Source organism: Neovison vison, chromosome 6, assembly GCF_020171115.1.
Source record: "Neovison vison isolate M4711 chromosome 6, ASM_NN_V1, whole genome shotgun sequence".
NCBI lineage: Eukaryota > Metazoa > Chordata > Mammalia > Carnivora > Mustelidae > Neogale > Neogale vison.
Genome location: NC_058096.1, coordinates 122,120,844 through 122,143,394, shown reverse-complemented (window position 1 = coordinate 122,143,394; position 22,551 = coordinate 122,120,844). Strand labels below are relative to the sequence as shown.

At 40.9% G+C, this 22,551-nt stretch overlaps 1 protein-coding gene across 1 annotated transcript in view; it reads right to left on the bottom strand.

Annotated features, from left to right (window-relative positions):
- Positions 1–1,396: 1,396 nt before the first annotated feature.
- Positions 1,397–22,551, bottom strand: part of PARP9 (poly(ADP-ribose) polymerase family member 9) — a 30,974-nt gene continuing 9,819 nt past the window's right edge. Inside the window, exons 6-11 of the mRNA XM_044252219.1 lie at positions 22,059–22,277; positions 19,210–19,270; positions 14,566–14,946; positions 8,687–8,823; positions 7,863–8,037; positions 1,397–2,200 (exon numbers count right to left, since the gene is read on the bottom strand). Coding sequence (XP_044108154.1) covers positions 1,821–2,200; positions 7,863–8,037; positions 8,687–8,823; positions 14,566–14,946; positions 19,210–19,270; positions 22,059–22,277 — 1,353 coding nt within the window. The 3' untranslated portion in view covers positions 1,397–1,820. The remainder of the gene's footprint in view (positions 2,201–7,862; positions 8,038–8,686; positions 8,824–14,565; positions 14,947–19,209; positions 19,271–22,058; positions 22,278–22,551) is intronic.

The following is a 22,551-nucleotide window of genomic DNA, read 5'->3' as shown; positions in this document are numbered from 1 at the left end:
AAAAGATAATAGTATGAAGGTTCCTCAAAAGATTAAATATATAATTGTCAAATGATCCAGTAATTCCACTATTGCCAAAGAATACAAAAACACTAATTTGAAAAGATATATGCACCCCTGTGTTCATTGCAGCATTATTTACAATAGTCTATTGTAATAGACTATTTACAATAGTCAAATTATGGAAGTAGCCCAGGTGTCCATTGATCTAGATGAATGGATAAAGAAGATGTGGTGTATATATATATATATATATATATATATATATATATTATATACACAATGGAATATTACTCAGCCCCCTAAAATAATGAAATCTTGCCATTTGCAACAACATGAATGGAGCTAGAGAGTATAATGCTAAGTGAAAGTCAGTAGGAGAAAGACAAATACCATATTATTTCACTTATATGTGGAATTTAAGAAACAAAACAAAACAAAAAACCAATAGAAACCAAGAAACAGACTATATCACTATAGAGAATAAACATGGTTACCAGAGGGGAGGTAGGTGGGATGGGGAAATAGGTGAAGGGGATTTAAAAAAAAAAAAAGAGGAAGAACACTGGTTACAGTAAGATGAGGCAGAAGAAGTATTCTGCACAAAGAGAAGAGGGTCAGGAAATTTGGGGAATATAGAGAAATATGGGTTTCAGAATAGGCAAGAGATACCTGGTGAGATTTGTTGGCCTCTATAGGACTTTGATGTAAAATTTGAGCAAAGTCACAGAGGATTCAGCCTTTATAAGTACTATTCTCTGCATCCCTCATTCACATAACTCTTATAAATACTTCAGGTCTCAGCTAGAGTTTCACTCTCTCTTCTTCCTCCCAACCCTTGATTAATTTATCCCCTCCCTCTTAAATTTTTCCAAAGAATCTGTACTTTCTCTTTTGTTATACTCAATCACATAGCTGTCTTTCTGATGATTCAGGCTGAAAGCTTTCTGAAGACATTTGTCTTGTCCTGCATCATATCCCCAGCATCCAGAAAGTGACTGAAACTCATCTAGTGATCAAGAAATATTTGATGAATTAATAAGTTGGCCTTGGGGCACCTGGGTGGCTCAGGTGGTTGAGCGTCCGACTTGATTCCAGCTCAGGTCTTGATCTCCAGGTCCTGGGACTGAGCCCCAAGTCAGGCTCCGTACTCAGCAAGGAATCTACTTGAGATTTTTTCCCTCTGCCCGCCCCCTTGCACTCATTCTCTCTCTCCCTCTCTCTCTCTCTCTCTCAATAAATACATCTTAAAAAATAAATATTTTGGCCTCATGACGCTTGAGTGGTATTGCCTGATACGGTCGAATCCAAATAGGGCATCAGTAGAATATCAGCCTTTTGCTGTCCTTCCACTTTGAATAACGTCATTTTACACAGAACTTTTCAAAGCCAGTTATTCAGACAAAGGTTGTGTATTTTAATATGCAAAACGCTATATAAGATTTTCTGGAAAATCTAAAATCACCCAAGTGTTACACTATCATTTAAAAAGGCTTGGATTATATACTAGAAATTCCCCTTCATCGTATGTAAAACATTTTTGCTATTACCTATAGTAAAACAGATGAAAGGACAATTTGAAGGAGAGCAAACAGACCTGAGAGTGTTTGGATTGGGATCTACCCATCCCAATCCCAAGAGTTAAAGACAAAGATAAAAGAACCAAGATGCTAGTTTGTGCTGGGTCCCTTCAATCACCCAACTGGTCCATACAGACAACCCATCTGACCTATTCAAACCACTCTCTGACTCACTACTGGTCATTATTTGGAAAGTTCCTCCAAAGCAAGCACATGGCACTTGTTAAAATGATGTGGAATTTAGTCAACAGAGCTACCCCTTGAGAATCTTGCTCTAGGCTTCTGTGAAGACTGCATCCTTGGTCTTGATGAGTAATCCCGTGGCTGTACACGATCCTGGCTGCAAGTCCACAAATACTGGGGCATAGCCTGAGTGTTACTAAAGATAACAAAGGTTTCAGGGCTGGAGACATTGTCAACCACACTATCATGGCAGTCTGTGTCTCCAGGACTCAATGGTGGGGGAGTGATCTGTAACTGATGACCCTGACAAAAGGAGCCTGTGAGTACTTCAGCTTCAAACACATATATCAGTTCGTCTGTGGCCGATGTTTCCTTGGCCCGGTATGCTAGGTTTTTCAGGCTTTTGGTGAAGTATATACCAACTCCATATTTTGGGTCTGAGAAGAGAAAAAAAAGTTAAAAGATTATTAGGATCTGATGAATCGTATTGCCTATGTGGGTACTACTATGTAATCTCTCTCTAGTCCTCTAAATAATCACCACCTCCTGGTCTCAAGTCCCTGTCTGAAGCAAAGACACCTAAAGTTGTCCTACTGAGACAAATTATCATTGATATCATCAGCCTAATAACAGCTTACATTCATATACCTACTTCCCTTTTTATTTCCTTTCCTCCCTATTTTTTCTTTACATTTACTTCGGATTTAACCGAATATTATTGCAGGCTCACGAGCAGCACTGAACAACAAAAGTTCAATGTAAGCATATATGTAATTTTAAATTTTCTAGTAGCCACATAAAAAAGTAAAAAGTAACAGGTAAAATTAATTTAGTAATTTTTATTTAATCTGTGTTATCCAATATGTTACCATTTCAACTTGTAATCAATATAAAAAATTATTAAGGAGATATTTTACATTCTTTCCTTGGGTAGTGGTCATTAGAATCAGTGTATATTTTGCATTTACAGTCCATCTCAATCCAGATTAACCACGTTTTAAGTGCTCAATAGCCACATGTGGCCAATGGCTACCAGTTGGACAATTCAGCGCTCGGGCTTCTAGAATAACTAAGACATGATCCCTGTTCTCAAAAATTCACAAAGGGAAATCCCCACATGTAAACAGGTAAAGTACAGCACAGTTTTATGTGGAGAGAAAATATTTTGAGATAAAAATCAAAGATTTCTTTCCTGGAATTTTCATCTTGCTCTTGGTTTCTCCACCCATTGAGTTCTTGCTACTCATTATATTGGGGCAAAAAAGGTAAAGCTTATAACAAAGTCAACTGAATACACACACACACACACATATTCAATTATATAATTTTTTAAAAACTTTATTTTAGATAGTACAAGCAGAAGGAAGAGCAGAGGAAGAGGGAGAGAGAGGCAGAGAAGGAGACTCCCTGCTGAGCACAGAACCCAGGATCATGGCAGGGCTTGATTCCAGGATCCTAAGCTTGTCAGATGAGCCAAAACCAAAAGTCAGAGACTCAACTGACTGAGCCATCCAGGCACCCCAGATATCATATATAATTATTGGTTTTTTTTTAAGATTTTATTTATTTATTTGACAGACAGAGATCACAAGTAGGCAGAGAGGCAGGCAGAGAGAGAGAGAGGGAAGCAGTCTCCCCGCTGAGCAGAGAGCCCGATGTGGGGCTCGATCCCAGGACCCTGGGATCATGACCTGAGCTGAAGGCAGAGGCTTTAACCCACTGAGCCACCCAGGCGCCCCTAAAATTATTTTTAATCAAAGCATAGATTATGGTCTTGAAAGGCTTTCTGGGAGAGGAAAAGGGTTTTCTGAATCAGAAGTCTAAAAAACTAAAGGATTCAGAGCGTGGAGTTTATGCCATATGTAACAGGAGAGAAGGATAAAGATATTCTTAGAATAGTTTTCTCACTTCAAAATAAGTAAAAGTTCTTCCTTCCACCTGGTGGAAAGATAAGAATCAGAGAGGACATGACTAGAGCTGTTGGGGACTCTGAGAAGGGACTCACTTCACTGCCCCCCTCCCTCAAGAGAGCCTGAGGAGTCAAGATAGGGAAGAACTACAAGAATCTCAGAAAAACAGGGAGTAGGGGACTTCCAGAGTAGAAGGAACCATTGCCTGCCTCTACTGGGTGCAGCCCCCTCAGCCAGCCAGGCTGCTAAATGGAAAGCAGTGATGGCCAGAGAAGATGTCCACAACAGATGAGGACTGCCACACAAGACCTTGCATTTCAGCTTGGACGATGTGCACACTCAAACATTTCCCACTTTGCAGGAGGGGCACAGACAATGGCCTAGAAAGGAATTCCCTTGGTATGAAAACCGGAGTGCCCTGTGAAGACACTGAGAACAAAGGGCACCATACATTTAAGCATAGGAGGGCGCTAATGACCAAACCTCAGGGTAATTTTTCTAGCAGAGGCCATCAGGAGACAGAGAACAGACAGATGCAGAACCAGACCATTCTCTCCACAATGCCTGTCCCACCCTCTAAAGCACTCTTAAAAGAGAAGAAGGAGAAAAAAAAAACTTGCAGGAACTGATTTTAAACCCCCAAAGGACCGAGAAAACTAAAAATGACTGAGTTCATCTCGAACAGTCAAGATGGGATTTTTCCACATCTGTGGACATGGGGGCAGGAAAGGTAGGTAAAATTCCATTTTAGAGCTAATAAGGAAGATAGGCTCCATAGCTGAGCTGTGTGGACCTATAGATTTTTGTACCTGTTGGAGTTACAGATGCGGTAACATGGAATGTAGGACATGTGGGAGCACAGAGCAGAGAGCGACTCCCTGGGTGCAGGCGTGAGGGAACGTGTCAACCAGGAGATGCCATTTCAGCTGTGTCTGGAAAAAGGAATAGGACTTTGCAGGGCTAAAAAAGGGTGAGGGAGGAAGGTATTCCACATGCAAAGGCATAGAGGCATGAAATATGCAGCACATTTAGGAAACTCCAAGCAGTTCCTGGCTGACGTGTGGATGAACACAGTGAGTGATGAGGGGGGAAATGATGGGGGAGCAGGGGAGCCTAGGTCCTTACATGCTCTGCCAGTGGGGTTGGAGTTTTACCTCGCAGGCAGCTAGGTAGGTAGATATTAAACAGGCATGTATGGTTTTAGCACGACAATTCTGGAAGCAGAAAAAAGGATAGGTTTGATAGGGTTGTGGTTTTGAGGCAAGAAAGGACCCGGTCATCGTCTGGGCCCAGGGGAAGAAGAACAAAGGCAATAGGAATAGAGAGGTGAGGCTGGGCTGAGAATGTTTCAAGAGGAAACCAGCAGGGCTGTGTGACTGCCTGAACTTAGAGTAAGAGGAAGGAGGAATGGAAGAAGATAACGTTTCCAGCTAGGAGACCTCATATATAGATGGTGATGGTATAAGCCAGGATAGGGGGTATGGGTGGGGGGGAGAGGGTAAGGAAAAAGCACCTATTTCTTAGTGAAAAGTATGGCCAAGGAAAAAGTTCAGTCCAAGGTGATTATGGAACATCTAGGCAGAAATATTCAAAAGACAGTTGGAGATACGGACTTGCAGGTCAGGAGAGAAGAAGGGGCTTCGAGTTACAAATCTGTAAGATGAGAGGTAGGAGTTGAAGCTATAGGTATAGGTGCAATCACCCAGGGGGACATCGTAGGGTTGGGAAAAATAAAAAGCTACCTTTAGAACTCCAGAAAACACCCAACAGATGGACTCACTAGATTATAAATTATAAGGGCAGGAACTCTGTGTTGTGTTTACTGTTGTATTCCTCCCACCGAGCACAGGGCCTGACTTACAGAATGTGCTCAAGAATGAATGAATGAATGAATGAACCCAATAAAACACATTGCAAGCATGGAGGCTCCTTCTTGCTACATTTAGGCAAATCCTGCAAGCAAGAGATGAAATCAGAACTGGCTGGAATGTAAGCCAAGACAGAAAATATATATATAAAGCTTCATTCATAGAAGCCCACTTTGCCTATAGTTAGCCATCTAAATTGACCGAGAATCCCATAACTGGGAAACTTGCAGGGGTAAAAAAGAAATAAATAAATAAAGCCAAGAACCTTTGTACTCCAAATGAAAACTAGGTTAAAAAAGAAGAGTTGCAAAATAACTTCAGCGGTGATAAAATGTCTCCTGGGTTTCTCAAGCACCTTTGGTTACCCATGCTCACCAGACATGTTGGCTCAAGTCCCATTTTGGACAGTATCTCCCCAGTGAATCTATTATTTGAATCGCCTCAGGCAGCGGCTTTAAGCTAAGAGCTAGGAATGTGGACAGAGCACCGAGGCCAGTAGGTAAAAGACTAGAATCTTGAGGCTTAAAGACTAGATGGAGACAAGACCTTTGACTGGGCTTTGACCAGCAGTAAACAGGCTTCATGCCTGCTAAGGTTTTAAAGGAACTATATTGCTGAAGAAACTGTAAGCCTGGCTGTCAGTAGCCTGAGAGCATTCTAGTCCCTGAGGCAATCCACGGAACCCTGAGAGGCCACGGGCCCCAATGGGTCCAGAAATGACCGAAGATGGCAATGCATAGGGAAGATTCTTCCCAGAGTACAAAACCACGGTGTTAGTCCACTCCCAGAATACTGTCTTCACTATCCCTGTCCGGCGACATGGGATTAGTGGTATGGACCAGTGACTTTCCTTCTCCCCTATAGAAATGGGAGTGTTTTTGGTTTTGTTTTTAAAGCGCTTATTTATTTTTTGACAGAGTGAGAGAGTACACGCAGAGGTAGTGGTAGGCAGAAGGGGAGGAAGAAGCATGTGACGCTCCCTCCCAGGACTCTGGGATCATGACCTGAGCAGAAGGTAGACACAACCCTCTGAGCCACACAGGCATCCCTAGAAATGGGAGGTTTTTTATTGCAGTTTTCCTGCTCTTCCTATCATTATATAATGACTGGGTTAGGGCAATTACCTTGCTTTTAAGCTTTAAAAGAGGACTTTCTGAACTCGAGGCTGATGAGATAGGATGAGACTTTGGGGCTGTCTTCCTTGGGAGGTGATGTGTGTGCCTTTTAGGAAGAAAGATGTGTGCAGATGTCAGGCAATTTGCAGCATCTGCCACAGGACTGAAAAGAAGGCACTACTGGATTTTTGATAAATAGGAGGACAGTGATGGTCTTAGTGAGAGCAGATTATGTAGGGGTGGGAGAGGGGGAGTGCAGAGAAGCAGCCAGTTATGACGGGTTTGGGAGCAAACAGAAGTTGTGAATTTTTAAGACTTTAACCAATATCACTCTTCTGGATAAAGACTACTTTTCTGGGTAGGGATCCATTTAAAATTTTTTTACCCCCAGGAACTTCCCATGTTCAGTTTTTACTCCAGGTATTTTTTATGTTCTCTCTGGGAGCAAAGAGATGATGATTTCCAGACCCGTTGCTTTCTAGAAATCAAGACCTGGAGTTGGCTTCACAGCAAGGATCAAGCTACATATTTTGAAAGGTAAAAATCAAGAACAGAATCAATGGATCAGGCAAAATCAAGTTGTATGGCTAGTATCCTCCATGATTATTACTAAACTTCTTTGCCTCCTTTGGAGAGATCTAGAGGGGACAATACAGCAATTAAGTATGCAGAATTGTTGTACAACGTAAAAGAGATATGGAAGCTACACACAGTAGAACTCCCATAGCTGAAAAGGATCTTAAAGGATTGTTTACTTCACCTGCCAGATGCTATCTAATTCATTCACTAGCAGGCTACAGGAAATGAAGAAGAAGGAAGAGAAAAGAGCAACTTTATTAAGCTCAGGAAAATGCCCTTTTAATTAAGGGATGAGGTTTGGTAGTGTCGATAATTATTTTGTGGAGCTAAGAAAAAAAACAGCTTCAGGGTGCTTTCAGCAGATAAAACACATAACCACAGAAAAGAGAAAAACAGTGAAATGTACATCTTACCGCAAAAGCTTTCATCAGCATTAAGCCCATCAGCAATAAAACAAGAACAAAAAACAAAAATTATGACCCTTTCCAAATGACTCAATCACTATATCCCAGTTGCAAGGGTTCTCCTCACCAAAGCAACAAATACCACAAATGGTGAGTCATCTGCTGGGGTCTGCTCACCACTCCCCACATACAGAGACCCCGAAGATGAGGAGCTGACACCTACCGCAGGGCGCCGAGTACATTCTTTGAAAGCCAACTCTGCATACAGCTTCGCAGAACTGGTAAGGAATTTGCTGAAACAGCCTGTGGCTCACAGGCTTCCCCTGTGTTCTCTCTCCCATCATTTTCTTCTTCTTTTGGAAGACAGCCATGAGAACCTCATTGTCTATTTTCTCCACCTATGACCCAAGGATATGAAAAACTGAAAAAAAACTGGGAAAAAAAGTGAGAAGCGCGATGTATGTTGCTTGATACTCTGCTTCAAAGAGAAAGGCTGTGTGTATTACTAGGAATGCAACTTGCTTTTCATATAAAGTGTTTTAAGAGTCCTCCTGGCTCCCACCCCTCTCCTACTGTGACTTCTGGCTCTTCAAAATTCCCTGTCCCTTCTTTGATAAATCCATGTAATAAAAATTCACTGAGTGAATCCCTACGTGCCAGGCACTGGTAATGAAAGGGTCAACTGTGTAGACAGTCTTTGCCTTCTTAAAAGCTCATGGTTTAACAAGAGGTAAAAAAAAATAGGTGAACAATTATAATACAGTGTAATAAATGCTATTCTATTTTTTTTTCATACTGCTTCGAGATAGGCAGACAAGTTTGCCCTGAGGCTTGATGGGTGCTTCTGTGCCTCCTGCCATCATTCCTACCTCCTGATTCCAACTATACCCTTTGTGTCTGCCCACCCCTGCCCTACTTTCAGTCTTAATCCTCCGGGTCCAGGTCAATGAGCAGCTGGCTTAGAGTCCTCAGCAGCTGAGTTTTTCTCTCAGTTACAGAACCAAATGATAGCAAGATGAGTAGAATCCTTCCCTCAATTAAGTATACCTTTACAACCTGCAAACCACAGCTCTCAAACTGTTTCTTCTGAGCCTGAATTTCCTCCGTTGAGAGCTTTAGGCATTTCAGAAACGTATTCTTTTTCATTTCATCCTGGTTTGGGGGTTGCCAATTAGTCCACTGCCCTAAAAATGAATAACATAAAACTTTGTCTCAATGCTCTGTGAGAGGAAAAAGATTTGTAAAGAAATTTAATAAAACAAATTAAAGAAATTTAAAGAAAAGGATTAGCCAGTTTAAATTGTATGCCTTATATGTTTAGGACATGGAAGTAGAATACAGTATAACGAGAAGGCATGGGATAGAAGAGGGGGTTAATAAATTTGTCCTCACGTGATTTAGATCACGAGCCTGAGGGGGTGAGAGAAAAAAGAGCATTAGTATATATTTCCCCCATCGATGTTGTAAGATAATGTATAAGTATGTTGCTAATAGGAAATGCTTATATTTCTGGCCAGGATGCTCATCAACAAAAATACACAGGCATAGTAAAACATTAAGGAATGATGAAAAATAGTATGACACTTATATAAAACTTAAAGATTTTCAAAAAGATTTCATATCTCAACTTCATTTGACTATTACAACACTGCCACTGAAATAACTAACACACACCTTGACAAAAAACAAAACTAAAACTCGGAGAAGGGGCGCCTGGGTGGCTCAGTGGGTTAAAGCCTCTGCCTTTGGCTTAGGTCATGATCCCAGGGTCCTGGGATTGAGCCCTGCATCAGGCTCTCTGCTCAGCAGGGAGCCTGCTTCCTGCCACCCCCCCTGCCTGCCTCTCTGCCTACTTGTGATCTCTGTCTGTCAAATAAATAAATAAAATCTTAAAAAAAAAAAAAAAACTCGGAGAATTTAAGTGACTTGGCTGATATCACACTGCTAATATAAACCTGGCTTTCACCAGTGCTCTCTGCAAGTGGAAAGACAGAATATTTGGTACATACATTACTCACATGCACCCAACCACAAAAAGCAAACTTTGGAGATTAAGAGTTTATGTTCTCTCTTTCCTCCCTTCCTTCCTTTCTTCCTTCTTCCTTAACTTTCCTACCTTCCTTTTTAAATTCAAGGGACAACCTGTTATTGCCCACCAACTGTTTGTTGGAATAAATATACATACATGTGAACAAACAGAAAACCCCAAAAAGACTTCTTTTCTTTCAGTTTCTTTTCTTTTTTCTTTTTTTTAAGATTTTATTTATTTGGGGGAGAGAGAGCATGCTCACATGAGCAGGGGGGAAGGGCAGAAGGAGACTGAGCAGCACTGGATAAACCTACGGAGCCACCCAGGCACCCCTCAGTTTATTTTCAGTTTGACTTAAACCCAAGTAAACAAAAATGACATAATTCCCAGCACATTATTTAATTGAATGTGCTCAATCTAACCACAGAAAGCAGATGATAAATCCAAAGAAATTCACTAGAGGGGCCAAACTGTAAATCTGGAAAGCAGGGGGAACAAAATTCCATAGCAGAGAAATTTCAGAGCCAGGAAATTTCGAAGGAGGCGATTATAAATTAAATCTCAAGAGCAACAGCCGACATATATAAGGTATAATAATAGAGTTCAGCTCACTTGAGTTCAGCAACCATTCGCTGAGCTCCTATTACCTGCTGGCACTGGGTTGGGCACCTGGGTTGAGCACTGCAGACTCAAAGATCCACAAACTCCTGCTGTCAGAAGTGCTCCCCAGGAAGGATTACAATAGCAGCACGGAAGAGGAAACTCCTAACTTCCGTATTTAAATTTTATTGCTCTGCTGGATAGCTGGCATTCCTTGTAGTAATAACACTGAAAATGTATCCGTTTTACAAAAGATCTCAACATGAGGCACGAATGTATCAAAATCCTAGAGGAGAGCATAGGCTGTAAGCTCTTAGACATTAGCCACAGCAACTTCTTTCAAGATGTGTCTCCAAAGGCAAAAGAAACAAAAGCAAATATGAACTTTTGGGACTTCATCAAGATCAAAAGCTTCTGCACAGCAAAGGAAACAATCAACAAAACAAAGAGGCAACCCACAGAATGGGAGAAGATATTCGCAAATGACACTACAGACAAAGGGCTGATATCAAGATCTATAAAGAACCCAAACTCAACACTCACAAAACAGATAATCACATCAAAAAATGGGCAGAAGACATGAACAGAACACTTCTCCAAAGAAGACATACAAATGGCTAACAGACACATGAGAATATGTTCATCATCATTAGCCATCAGGCAAATTCAAATCAAAACCACATTGAGATAACACCTCACACCAGTTAGAATGGCCAAAATTAACAAGACAAGAAACAACAAGTGTTGGAGAGGATGTGGAGAAAGGGGAACCCTCTTACACTGTTGGTGGGAATGTAAGTTGGTGCAGCCACTTTGGAAAACAGTGTGGAGATTCCTTAAGGAATTAAAAATAGAGCTAACCTATGACCCTGCAATTGTACTGCTGGGTATTTACCCCAAAGATACAGATGTAGTGAAAAGAATGGCCATCTGTACCCCAATATTCATAGCAGCAATGGCCACAGTCACCAAACTGTGGAAAGGGCCAATATGCCCTACAACAAACGAATGTATAAAGAAGGTATTTTCCATATATACTGTGGAATATTATGCCTCCAACAGAAAGATGAATACCCAACTTTTGTTATCAACATGGACGGGACTGGAGGAGATTATGCTGAGTGAAATAAGTCAAGCAGAGAAAGTCAATTATCATATGGTTTCACTTACTTGTGGAGCATAAGGAATAACACATTGGGAGAAGGAAAGGAAAAGTGATTTGGGGGAAATTGGAGGGGGAGACGAACCATGAGAGACTGTGGACTCTGAGAAACAAATTGAGGGTTTGGGAGAGGAGAAGGATGGGAAGTTGGGTAAGCCTGGTGGTAGGTATTAAGGAGGACACGTATTATATGGAGCACTGGGTGTGATGCATAAACAATGAATCTTGGAACACTGAAAAAATTAAATTAAATTTAAAAAAAAGAAGAAAAAAGAAAATGTATTAATTTTGTTAACTAAGGTCCCAATCTGGTTGAGAGAGGGTAAGTGTGTAGGAGCCTCTGAACACAGCTGTGGAATTATATGCTTAGTCATCAACTATCAAAAGTGCCATCTTGCAGCAGAACCAGGGACTTAACAGGACTAACTGTCAATAGCTGGGAGAATAGGTCAACCCTATGAATGCAGTTAGTTTAAAGCAACGCCACAAGCTTTATAGAACAGTGTTTCTTTGTCTCTTGTTCTCTTGGGAAGTGTACTCTTGTGTCAGTTTAAATATCCATAGTCATTACCTTTCAAAAGCTAAGCAGAAATCATAATCTTTGGTCTCATTCTTGTGTATTACTTTTGAATTCTATTTCTTTATGTTCAATGTTTTTAATTTTTTTAAATATTTTTTATTTATTTGATTGAGAGAATGTGTGTGTGTGAGAGAGAGAGAGAGAGAGAGAGACCATTTTTTTAAAAAGATTTTATTTATTTATTTGACAGACAGAGATCACAAGTAGGCAGAGAGACAGGCAGAGAGAGAGAGGAGGAAGCAGGCTCCCCTCTGAGCAGGGAGCCCAAAGCAGGACTCTATCCTAGGACCCTGAGATCATGACCTGAACCAAAGGCAGAGGCTTTAACCCACTGAGTCACCCAGGCGCCCTGTCCATTTTTTTTACTGTTTGGTTTTTTTTTTTTTTTTTAGTCACCCAGGTACCCCTCTTATGTATTATTTTTGTCCATGCTTTTACTTACTGTAAACTCCCACTCACTTTGACCATGTCTGCCTGAATTATTTTTACAAACACAAGGTGAAAATGAGGTGTCTTTGAAAATTTGCATCTGAATTTTTGTACCAAACCCATGAACATTACAGTGAAACTGACCTTATCTTTGCTAAAATCTTTCAAGTCTCTCCCTTGTTTCAAGAAAAACTCTGAACTCTCATAGAATTTATTAAGTCTTTCCTAATCTAGACCCTGCCATGATCTGATTGCTTGAAAGTATCTTTACCTTACTAATTTCTTGCTATTCTTCATTCTCCATTTATGACTCCTCTTCTGAGAAGGCTCCCCTTGACCTCCCAAGTCTGGGTTAGGTGTCTAAACTGGTATTCTGAGACCCAGTTCCAATGTCTGTGTAAGTAGGAGCGTTTCTCATGTATGCAACCAAGCCATTCTGCTACTATCTACCCAAGGATAGAATCAGATTTTCTCAGGTTAAGAGTTCAGTCCTACAGGACTGCTCTCTCTCTCTCTCTCTCTCTTTCACACACACACACACACATATACACACTTCAGACACCAGTCAAAAACCAGGTTATTACCTGTACTTCTGGCTGACTAGCTACAAACTGAAGGTTCCAATGAACTTCTCCTTGGATTTCAGACATTGGTTGCAAGTTCAGGTTGTTACCTGTACTTTTGACTGGCTGACTGTACTTCAGAGGATCCCATGATCTCCTCCTCGGGTTCAATTTATTTGCTAGAGCAGCTCACAGAACTCAGAGGAACATTTTACTTACCGGATTACTGGTTTGTTATACAGGTATATTACTCAGGAACAACCAGACAGAAAAGATGCATAAGGCAAGGAAGGAATGGGGAAAAGGTGTGGAGCTTCTGTGCTCTCTCCCAGGAAATCACACTCTCTAGCTCTCCACATGCTCACCAACCTGAAAGCTCTCTGAACCTGTCCTTCTGGATTTTTATGGAGGTCCGTTACCTAGTCATAGCTGACTAAATCATTGGCCATTGGCAACCGATTCAACCTCCAGCCACCCCACCCCCCGCCCAGAGGTTGCACTGGAGGATACCCGAATCCTCCAATCACAGGTCGAGTTTCCTGGTGACCAGTCCCCATCCTTAGGTGCTTTTCAAAGTCACCTCCTCAATGTAACAAAAGACAACTTTATCACTCTCCACACTTAGGAAATCCACAGGGTTTGATAGCTGTAAGCCAGGAATGTGGAGGAAGACCAAATATATATAACAAATATGTTTGGATCATATGAATGAAGAAATATATATTTAAATTGCAACATCACAGTGCCTGTCCGAGGTGCTCCCACAGAGCATTTTCACCCTCTTTCATAGATAACCTGCTCAGTATCCTCAATTAGATTTTCAGTGGAAACAATGTCCACCTTATCAGTGTATCCCCAGCACCCATCACATGCTTGACACAGATCATGGATACAATATACATTAGTCAAGTAAAGAAATGAAAGAAGCTTCTGTTTCCCAAGCTGACATTTTCAACAGTGTAATTTTCCTAGTTAGCTCTAGGGCCATGTTGAAAAGACTTCTCCAGACCCAAATTCCCAGTCATTGTGATGATTTTTGCCCCACTGAATGGGAGATACTTGAGTGTACTTCACACTGTGAATGAATAATTTACTGTGGTGAGAGAGCTCAAAGTAATTTCAAGATTCCTAATGCTGCCAGCAATAAATACATAAATGCAATAAAAATCAAAGAAATGAATTGATCAAGTGGAACGTGTCTATATTCGAACGCTCCATTTGTGGAATTAGAGATGTACAATTTCCCCCAGAGCCTGGGTTTGTATAGCTGGAGGCTTTCTATTTAATTGCCTCTTAGGCAATCCATGTCATCATAAGTAAATCCAATCACATGGGTGCATGTGAGTGGGTGCGTTGTGTGTGTGTATGTGTGTGTTTTCATTTACTAATTAACCTTGCTGGTAGAAAGACAGCCAAAAAACGGTTATAAAAGGTTACGACTTAACACAGAAGCAGCATGGTCTGCTCTCTTTTCCATGCTATCTCTGACCCACATGCATACAGACGTCCTCACACCTAAGGAATAGTTTGCAAGAGCTGACTTTTCAACTTAAAGTCACTCACCTGACAAGCTCCAAAGGGCTAGTTCCTTTTTTCTTGCCACTTCCTCTTGAACTTCACACAACATATGTTCAATGTTCATAACGGCCTCAATGACGTCAGCTTGGGCTCCTTTAATCTCTAAAGTTGCCTTTTCCAGACTGATAATCTCTGAGATAGAGACCCTCAAGGTATTCTGAAGCCGAGTCAAAATGTCATGTTCTTTTTTCCCAAGGTAGAGGATAAGATTATTCTCAATGATATGGTGGTCCTGGGGGGTCAGTATCCTTTGGATCCACGCTTGGGCCTCCTTCATCTTTTCCAGGTTGGATCCCATCAGACTGATGGCAGGAGACTTAGCTTGGAGCCCATTTTCTCTTTTCTCCTCTCTGGCCAACTGGGGGACTGAAAAGACTGTCATAAACATCCACAGAAGGCAGGTGGGTTTTAAACCAGGGCTGAACAAAACACCAAGGCCAATGTTTGTCCCGAGGACATTATGACCATTGCCAGCGGCAGCAGCTTCAATTAAGTGTCTAGCTCTGACTGCTGTGTCAGATATGAAGGAAATCTAAATGTATGGTTTACAGTCTCCTTGAGAGCAGAGTTTAGCCTGTGAGGGGTTGGTTTTATCATGCCTCGCCCCTGCTATGTTGCATTTGTCAGTTCACAGATGAGCTCACCTTGTGATATCACCATGGATGTTAACCAATGATTATAGGCATGCCTCAGAGATGCAGGTCGGGTTCCAGACCACCGCAATCAAGTGACTGTTGCAATAAAGCAAGTCAAATGCATGTCTTGGTTTCCTAGTGCGAATAAAATTTGTGTCTACACTATACTGTGGTCTACTAGGGGTGCAATAACAATATGTCTAAAAACCAATGTACCTGCCTTAATTTAAAAACACTCTGTTGCTTAAAAAAAAAAAAGCTATCATCTGAACTTTCCATGAGTCATAATTACTGAACACAGATCACCATAACAAATACAGTAATAATGAAGAAGTTTGAAATATTCCAAGAATCATCAAAATGTGATATAGAGACATGAAGTGAGCAAAGGCTGTTGGTAAAATGGCACTAGTTGGCTTGGTTGATGCAGGGTTGCCACAAACCTTCAATTTGGAAAAACAAAACAAAACAAAACAAAACAACCCAGTGGTATCTGTGAAGCACAATAAAACAAAGTACAATAAAATGAGGTATGCCTTTGTGTCCCGCTGACTGAGATTTTCCTCAACCTCTTGCTACTATCGAGTTTGAAATCAAACATCTCTGAAAGCCATAGAGCTTAAAGGGCAAAAATTACTTTTGAAAAATATGTACTTCTGATTATAAAAATAATACATTTATTTTGGAAAAATTAGAAAATTATCCAAGTTTAATGAAAAGAAGAAATAGCCATAACCTCATTACCTGGGATTCCTTTTGATTTCATATCTGTATGTAACAGGACAATTTACATCTTCACAGAATTTGCAGCTTAGCAGCTTCTACTACTTGACATGGTATATCCCAGCAGAACAGGCCATGGAACTTGATTTCAACCCACCCATGTGTATAAGGAGCAAAGATATATATAAAGAGTTAGAATCTCTGATTCTCTGATGGATTAGGGTAACTCTCAACTGAAATTGCAAGAAAAGAAAAGAAAGAAAGAAATTGTGGGGACTAGCCGAGAGGAAATTCATAGGTGAAGCAGTATCCAGAATATATAAAGAATTCTCTTGAATTATCAAGAAAAAGGAAGAACCTAATACTCAGCTGGACAAAAGATTTCATAGAAAAGGAAATACAAATGGCCCAGATATGTGTGAAGAGATGCACATCTTCATTGACAATCAGGGATATGAAAAATTATCCAACAGATCGGCAAAAAATAAGTCTAACAATATTAAGTGTTGGGGAGGATATAGAGGACCTAGAACTTCTGTATATATTTATGATGGGTGTAAAACTGGAACAACTACTCCCATAATTATGTTCTGTAAAAAATTTTTGTATGTGTGCATCAGGAGATATATACAAGAAAATTCACCTTCTCCTTTGTAACAGCAAAACCCACTGGAAATGACCCAAATGTCCTTCAGCATTGGAATATTATTAAAGCAATGAAAAGGAGTGAACTTTAGCTATTTGGATGAATCTCAAAAACACAGGAATATGAGGATACATAACATAAGGGGAAAAGTAAATTGAGCACCTACTATGTTCTAGGCATTTCTAAATGCTTCACAAAAATTATTCTGTTCACTCCTCACAACCTTATAAGTACTAATAACAGCCTCATCTTACAAATGAAGAAACTTACTTAAAGTTATTAAGTAACTTGCCCATGGTTAAAGGCCTGCCTAGCTAGTAGGAGCCGTGGAGCTACTAGGTATGGGCAGTCTGACTCTAGAACTCACATAATTCTGCCTCCCCATAAATGATCTGAGGTTAGTAGTGGTAATTAGCATCTTTTCCCCGATGGAATAGTTGAGTGGTACCAGGAACTCTGAAACAGTACCAGGAGAGAGACAGAAGGAAGAGGGTCTGAGTTTTAAAAAAAAGCCAATGTTTTGGACAATGAAGTGATAAAAGTTCTTAAACTGGAGACACAGGGATTTTGTTTATTTGTTTATTTTTTAACCCTTTTTCTCCCTGGGAGTTTATATTACTTTTTAGGAGAAAAGAGAAGCAATACATGGTGATACTTCATTTACCCATCATTACTGGGGGGAAAAATTGTTCTTCTGGGAAACTAATTTTTCAGATCACTAGGGGATACACTTCTAGCACCAAATACCTTAGTTAAATATTTATGAGTTAGATTACTTAGTTTATTAGTTAAATATTTCTCATGAAAACACATTTCCCTGCCTTCCTAAATAGTTCAGCTTTTCCTTGATAATCTGAGATCATCACCATTAACCATCATTAAGGTCAATTATTGTCCTGCGCTATAATTATAATTCCTTTACAGATGTCCTTTAAAATGACCGAAGTAAATGGTAACACATGGCCCTATTATTTGGACTAAAAACAGAGACATTTGTATGTTCGTTTTCCATATTAGCCTCGCCTGAAACTCCTGTCTACCTTCCCTTGGTTCAGTGTGATTCCCCTCACAAGCACTGCCTTTGTTTGCTTCTAGGCATTTTCTTCACATTGGGTGCCCCACCGCAGCAGCTCGAGCCACTGAAAATCTGCCATCCTCAATAAAGCCCAACTTAGACCCACTTGACCAGGAAGTCACTCTCGATCTTTTTAGGTTAGAAGGACTCTCTGCCTCTTCTGGGTAGTTTGTCCAGGTAGTTTCTCCCCTGGGTTGTTTGTCCATCCTCTCACTCATTATTCTTTGGCCTTCATTCAATGCTTTGCAACAGAACATTTTTACATACATAATCTCTATTTATGCTGACAAAAGTCTGTCTTTATCTTCATTTTACAGATAAATAAAGAGGTTCATAGGAGGCAAAGTGACAGACCACAGCTCTCCCAAGTAACCCCTCCTTTGTTTCCAGCACTGCTGGACCACAGCCCATCTATAAGTGAACTGTTCTGTTAAAGGGTATAAGCAAATCATTGTGACCCTAGCGGGAAATACCCCAACAGTTTCTATTCCTCACTGAATGTCTAGTGTTCTTGACATTTATAGACTACTATAGATCAAAAGACCACTTCACAAGGACACATCCTGGTTGTCATGAAGCAATTCCAACCCCATCAACTCCAACTCCACTAAAGGAAAGGAGTTACATGACACAGTTCATCTTTCTCCAACATTGGCCATGGTTAGTTAAGTCCAGGGATCCCCAAACCTAGTTCAGCAGCAAAACTGACTAGGAGCTACTGAAAAATACACAGCTTGGCCCAGATCCAGAGGTCCTGAGTCAGAATATGTAGAGTTGGGGGCCATACATATTTTTGTTTGTTTATTTGTTTAAAGTTTCTATTATGATCCTAGTGATTCTCAGGTTTGAGTAGCATCAGGTAAATCCATTTATTATTATCTGGTATGACTAACATGTTTTCTAAAATGACTATTTAGATGTGACCCCATTCAGAGCAGAAAGAGTAACTGGCTCAGTCATCTTATGAAGGACATAACTTTTCTTAAAGATTTTATTTATTTATTTGAGAGAGAGAGACAGTGAGAGAGAGCATGAGCGAGGAGAAGGTCAGAGAGCGAAGCAGACTCCCTTTTCTTACGGAAAAATTATAGAGAGCTATCTGTGAAGTAAATAACCACACTGTGGATTACCCACCGCAGCTTAGCCTCTCTCTATTCATATCATGAAACTGGACTGGGCAAAAACAGAATGATGTTCAGATGCCAAGCCGGTTAGTATCCGAACAAGAGAAAATATATTGGGCTTAGTTCTTCCTTTTGTCCCTTCTATTAGTTAAGATGATGAAGAGGATGAGCTTCTGGTGAGCAGACTCTACTTCTATTTTTTTTTTTTTAATTTTTAAAGATTTTATTTATTTATTTGTCAGAGAGAGAGCACAAGCAGGCAGAGGTAGAGAGAAAAGCAGGTTCCCTGCTGGACAAGGAGCCCGATGCGGGACTCGATCCCAAGACCCTGGGATCATGACCTGAGCCGAAGGCAGTGGCTTAACTGACTGAGCCACCCAGGCGTCCCACGGACTCTACTTTTAGACCCGGGAATTTCTTACTCACCATTGTAGTTACTAAAACCATGTAGCTTGAGTTTAGTCTTTTCCATTTCAGTGCTGAAAGCCTATAAGAAGCAAAAGAGAGCAGAGTCACAAGTGGGGCTTTTGGCCATAGTCCTCAAAATCCCTCTTCCTACCTGCACAAACCACACCTGGTCTCATCCACTCTGTCAGTCTCCATCCTCATTACCACAAATCTATAGCAGCCTTTTGGAAAGTCCTAAGAAACAGCGATCACAGCACCAAATCGTGTAGTGCCACAATCTATTAGAACACCTAGGGGAAACAAGTATAGAAAAACCAGACAGAAAACCGAAATCTGGTCTTAAAATAAAGAGAATATATATGTATATCCCAAGGTAAAACATAATCATTCATTCATTCCACAAACATTAATGCTCTGGTTATTGCCTGTGAGGCACTGAACCAAGTCTGTGGCCACTTCACTGGAGAAGATAAAACTAGGCAGGTGCTCTTGTAGCTAATAAAATGGAAATTCATTTGGAAAGGATTGTTCTGCAGCTTCGCCTTAGCCCAGGGCCTGGTTGATGCAACACATGGCAGCTGTTTTTATTATCATTGCTTAGGGGAGCCCTCAGATTGTGGTTGATCTTTCTATGCTTTTTGAACTGCCACGTACATTTTTGTTTGTGTATTGAAGAGAATGAACCTTCTTTTCTACATGCAGTTCATTCCCCTTGTAGGAAGATGGTCCTTCCTGAGCTGTTCTGGAATGTGCCCGAAGCACCTACCTGGGCCCATCGATCGATTGATCGATCGAACTCTGCTTCAGGGAGAACTTCATTTGCAAGACTGGATGATTCCCTGTGTCTGAAAGGTGAGCTACTTTACGGGGTAACTGGCTTATAAGTCTGTGGGTGAGACACCCTGGTGTCCTGGAGCTGGCTGACATGGGCTAATGAGAGCTCACTGTGGGCATCTCTTCCCAACTCCATCTTCAGAAATGTGAGGAATGAATATCAGCAAATGCTACAAACTTCCTTGTGCCTAGTCAAGCAGCAAAAGGAAAAAGAACCTTAATACTTGTTCCAGGAAAGAGCAAGCTAGAACAAGAATAAGTTCGTCTTCTTGTCGGGAGAGAGAAAATGGCAACCACCCACCTGGAGACAGGCTGCAAGGTGGAAGAGTAAGCAGAGGACTACTGTTCAGAGCCATTCTTTCTGCCAGGCACCGAGCAAGGCTCTTTATACCCAATACCTGGACCCACGCCTGAGAGGCTGTGCTAGCACTTGGATGTTGCTACTGGCAGAATCAGAAACCTGTCTTGAAAATCTGTTTTAAGTCACTGTATCTTATTTCATTTCCTTTTTAATTCTTCCTTAACATCAGGACAAGTTCCTTCTCGAAGTGCCAGTTAAGTGAGCATAAAGCCCAGAGATGGTACGTTAAAGGCAGAACATCACAGCACTCTATACTAATTATGCTGGACCTTTTCACATGTTAGAAACTCAACTTAATCTGCCCACTCTAAAGCAAAAAGCTGAGGTGAAGTGAAAACTAAAGCAGATGGACACACAGATCTCTGCATTCAGACACACGGACACATGCCCCTACACACTGGTCCCTCCCTTTTGTATAAGACCACAACTGACCTCCCTCTGGGGTCACCCACAGAGAAGTTAAACAATAGACTGAATTTGGGGACAGTACTGGGGACATGGCAAAAGTAGTCAAAGATACCTCTGCTGTGAAATAATTAATAATCTAATTTGGAAGAAAAGATAACAAACGGGTCACTTGGTTTCCTCTTTAGGTCAGCACTCTGTGAATTACAATTCATTACAGCTGATGCAACAGCTAGCCCTCACAGAGGGCTTCCCTGCATGCCTGGTACTGTTCTAAGTGTTTTTATGTGTATTAATTCATTTAATGCTCGCGACAGCTCCATAGGATAGTAGTTATTATCCTCACTTTATTCTACTTTTTTTTTTTTCCCAAAAAAGCTCTATGCCCAAAGTGGGGCTGAACTCATGACCCTGACATCAAGAGTTTCGTACTCTATTGACTGAGCCAGCCAAGCTTCCCTACTATCCCGCTTTAAAGATGAAGAAACTGAAGCACGGAAAAGTATATTAACTTGCCCCAAGAAGTTGATCAATCGGAGAGGAGAAGACAAAGAATTTGTTTTAAATATGTTGGCTTTAAGATGACAATGGGATAACCAAGTGGAAATGAGACAGGATTAAGTGTATGGGTCTGAAGGTGGCTCAGAAGACAGGACTTTGCAGAAATTGTCAGAATACTTGTGTTCTCAGAGCAGGAGAGAAGACAGAGGAGCAGAGGACCCCCAACCTGAAATGGGAAGGTTGCTTATCTTTGAGGAGCAGAGGGGAGAATAAAGGCCAATAAAGGAAAAGACAGAATTTAGGGAGCAGGGTAACATGGCTGCTTTAATGACATTCTTCACTAGGTCAGAGGTGAGCAATTAAAAAAACATTAAATTCACCAAGTTAGAATAATACTGTGCTGTCCAGTGCTTAGCTCATGTCTTACATTGGAGATATTACACAGATGTTATGGAATGAATGAATGAATAAATGGGACATTCATTTCCTTTTTTTTTTTTTTAAAGATGGATAGGTAACAGAATGCCACCTTTCTTTTTTTTTTTTTTTTTAAGATTTTATTTATTTATTTATTTGTCAGAGAGAGAGAGCGAGCGCACGCAAGCAGGCAGAGGGGAGAGGGAAGCAGGCTCCCCGCCAAGCAAGGAGCCTGATGCGGGACTTGATCCCAGGACCCTGGGATCATGACCTGAGCTGAAGGCAGTGACTTCACCAACTGAACCACCCAGGCGTCCCTGAATGGGACATTTCTAAAATATTATCTTACCACGTAGGTGTCCAGTTCTTTTGGAAAGATCACAAACTTTACAGTTAATTGCTTTTTCAAATGGCATTTGGCAAAAGTTAAAACTTCATCAAACATAATCTCGGCTGCTACACTCTTCTGTATACCAAAGTTTCCAGTCCCAAGGGCAGGAAAGGAAATAGAAGTTTTATTTAGTTCAAGGCATTTCTCCAAACATTCCTTCATTGCAATTCTCAGTATCTGTAGGAAAAACAGATCAGCCTTTGAGTCAAAATAAAATTTCACTCACCTCTCGATCCTGCCCACATCTTACAATACCCACCTCTATTCCCCCTTAGGGTCATGGTTATGCCTCCTTAGAGAGCCCATGACAGCCACATGGTTAGATGATGAGAAACACAAGTCACTGAGGGATCTGTTTGGGTGCCATGATTTCTCCCAGTTTATATAGCCTTGTTCATCTCCCTGGGACTATGAACCAACCATCAGTTTATTCCCATTTACCTGCTGCTTC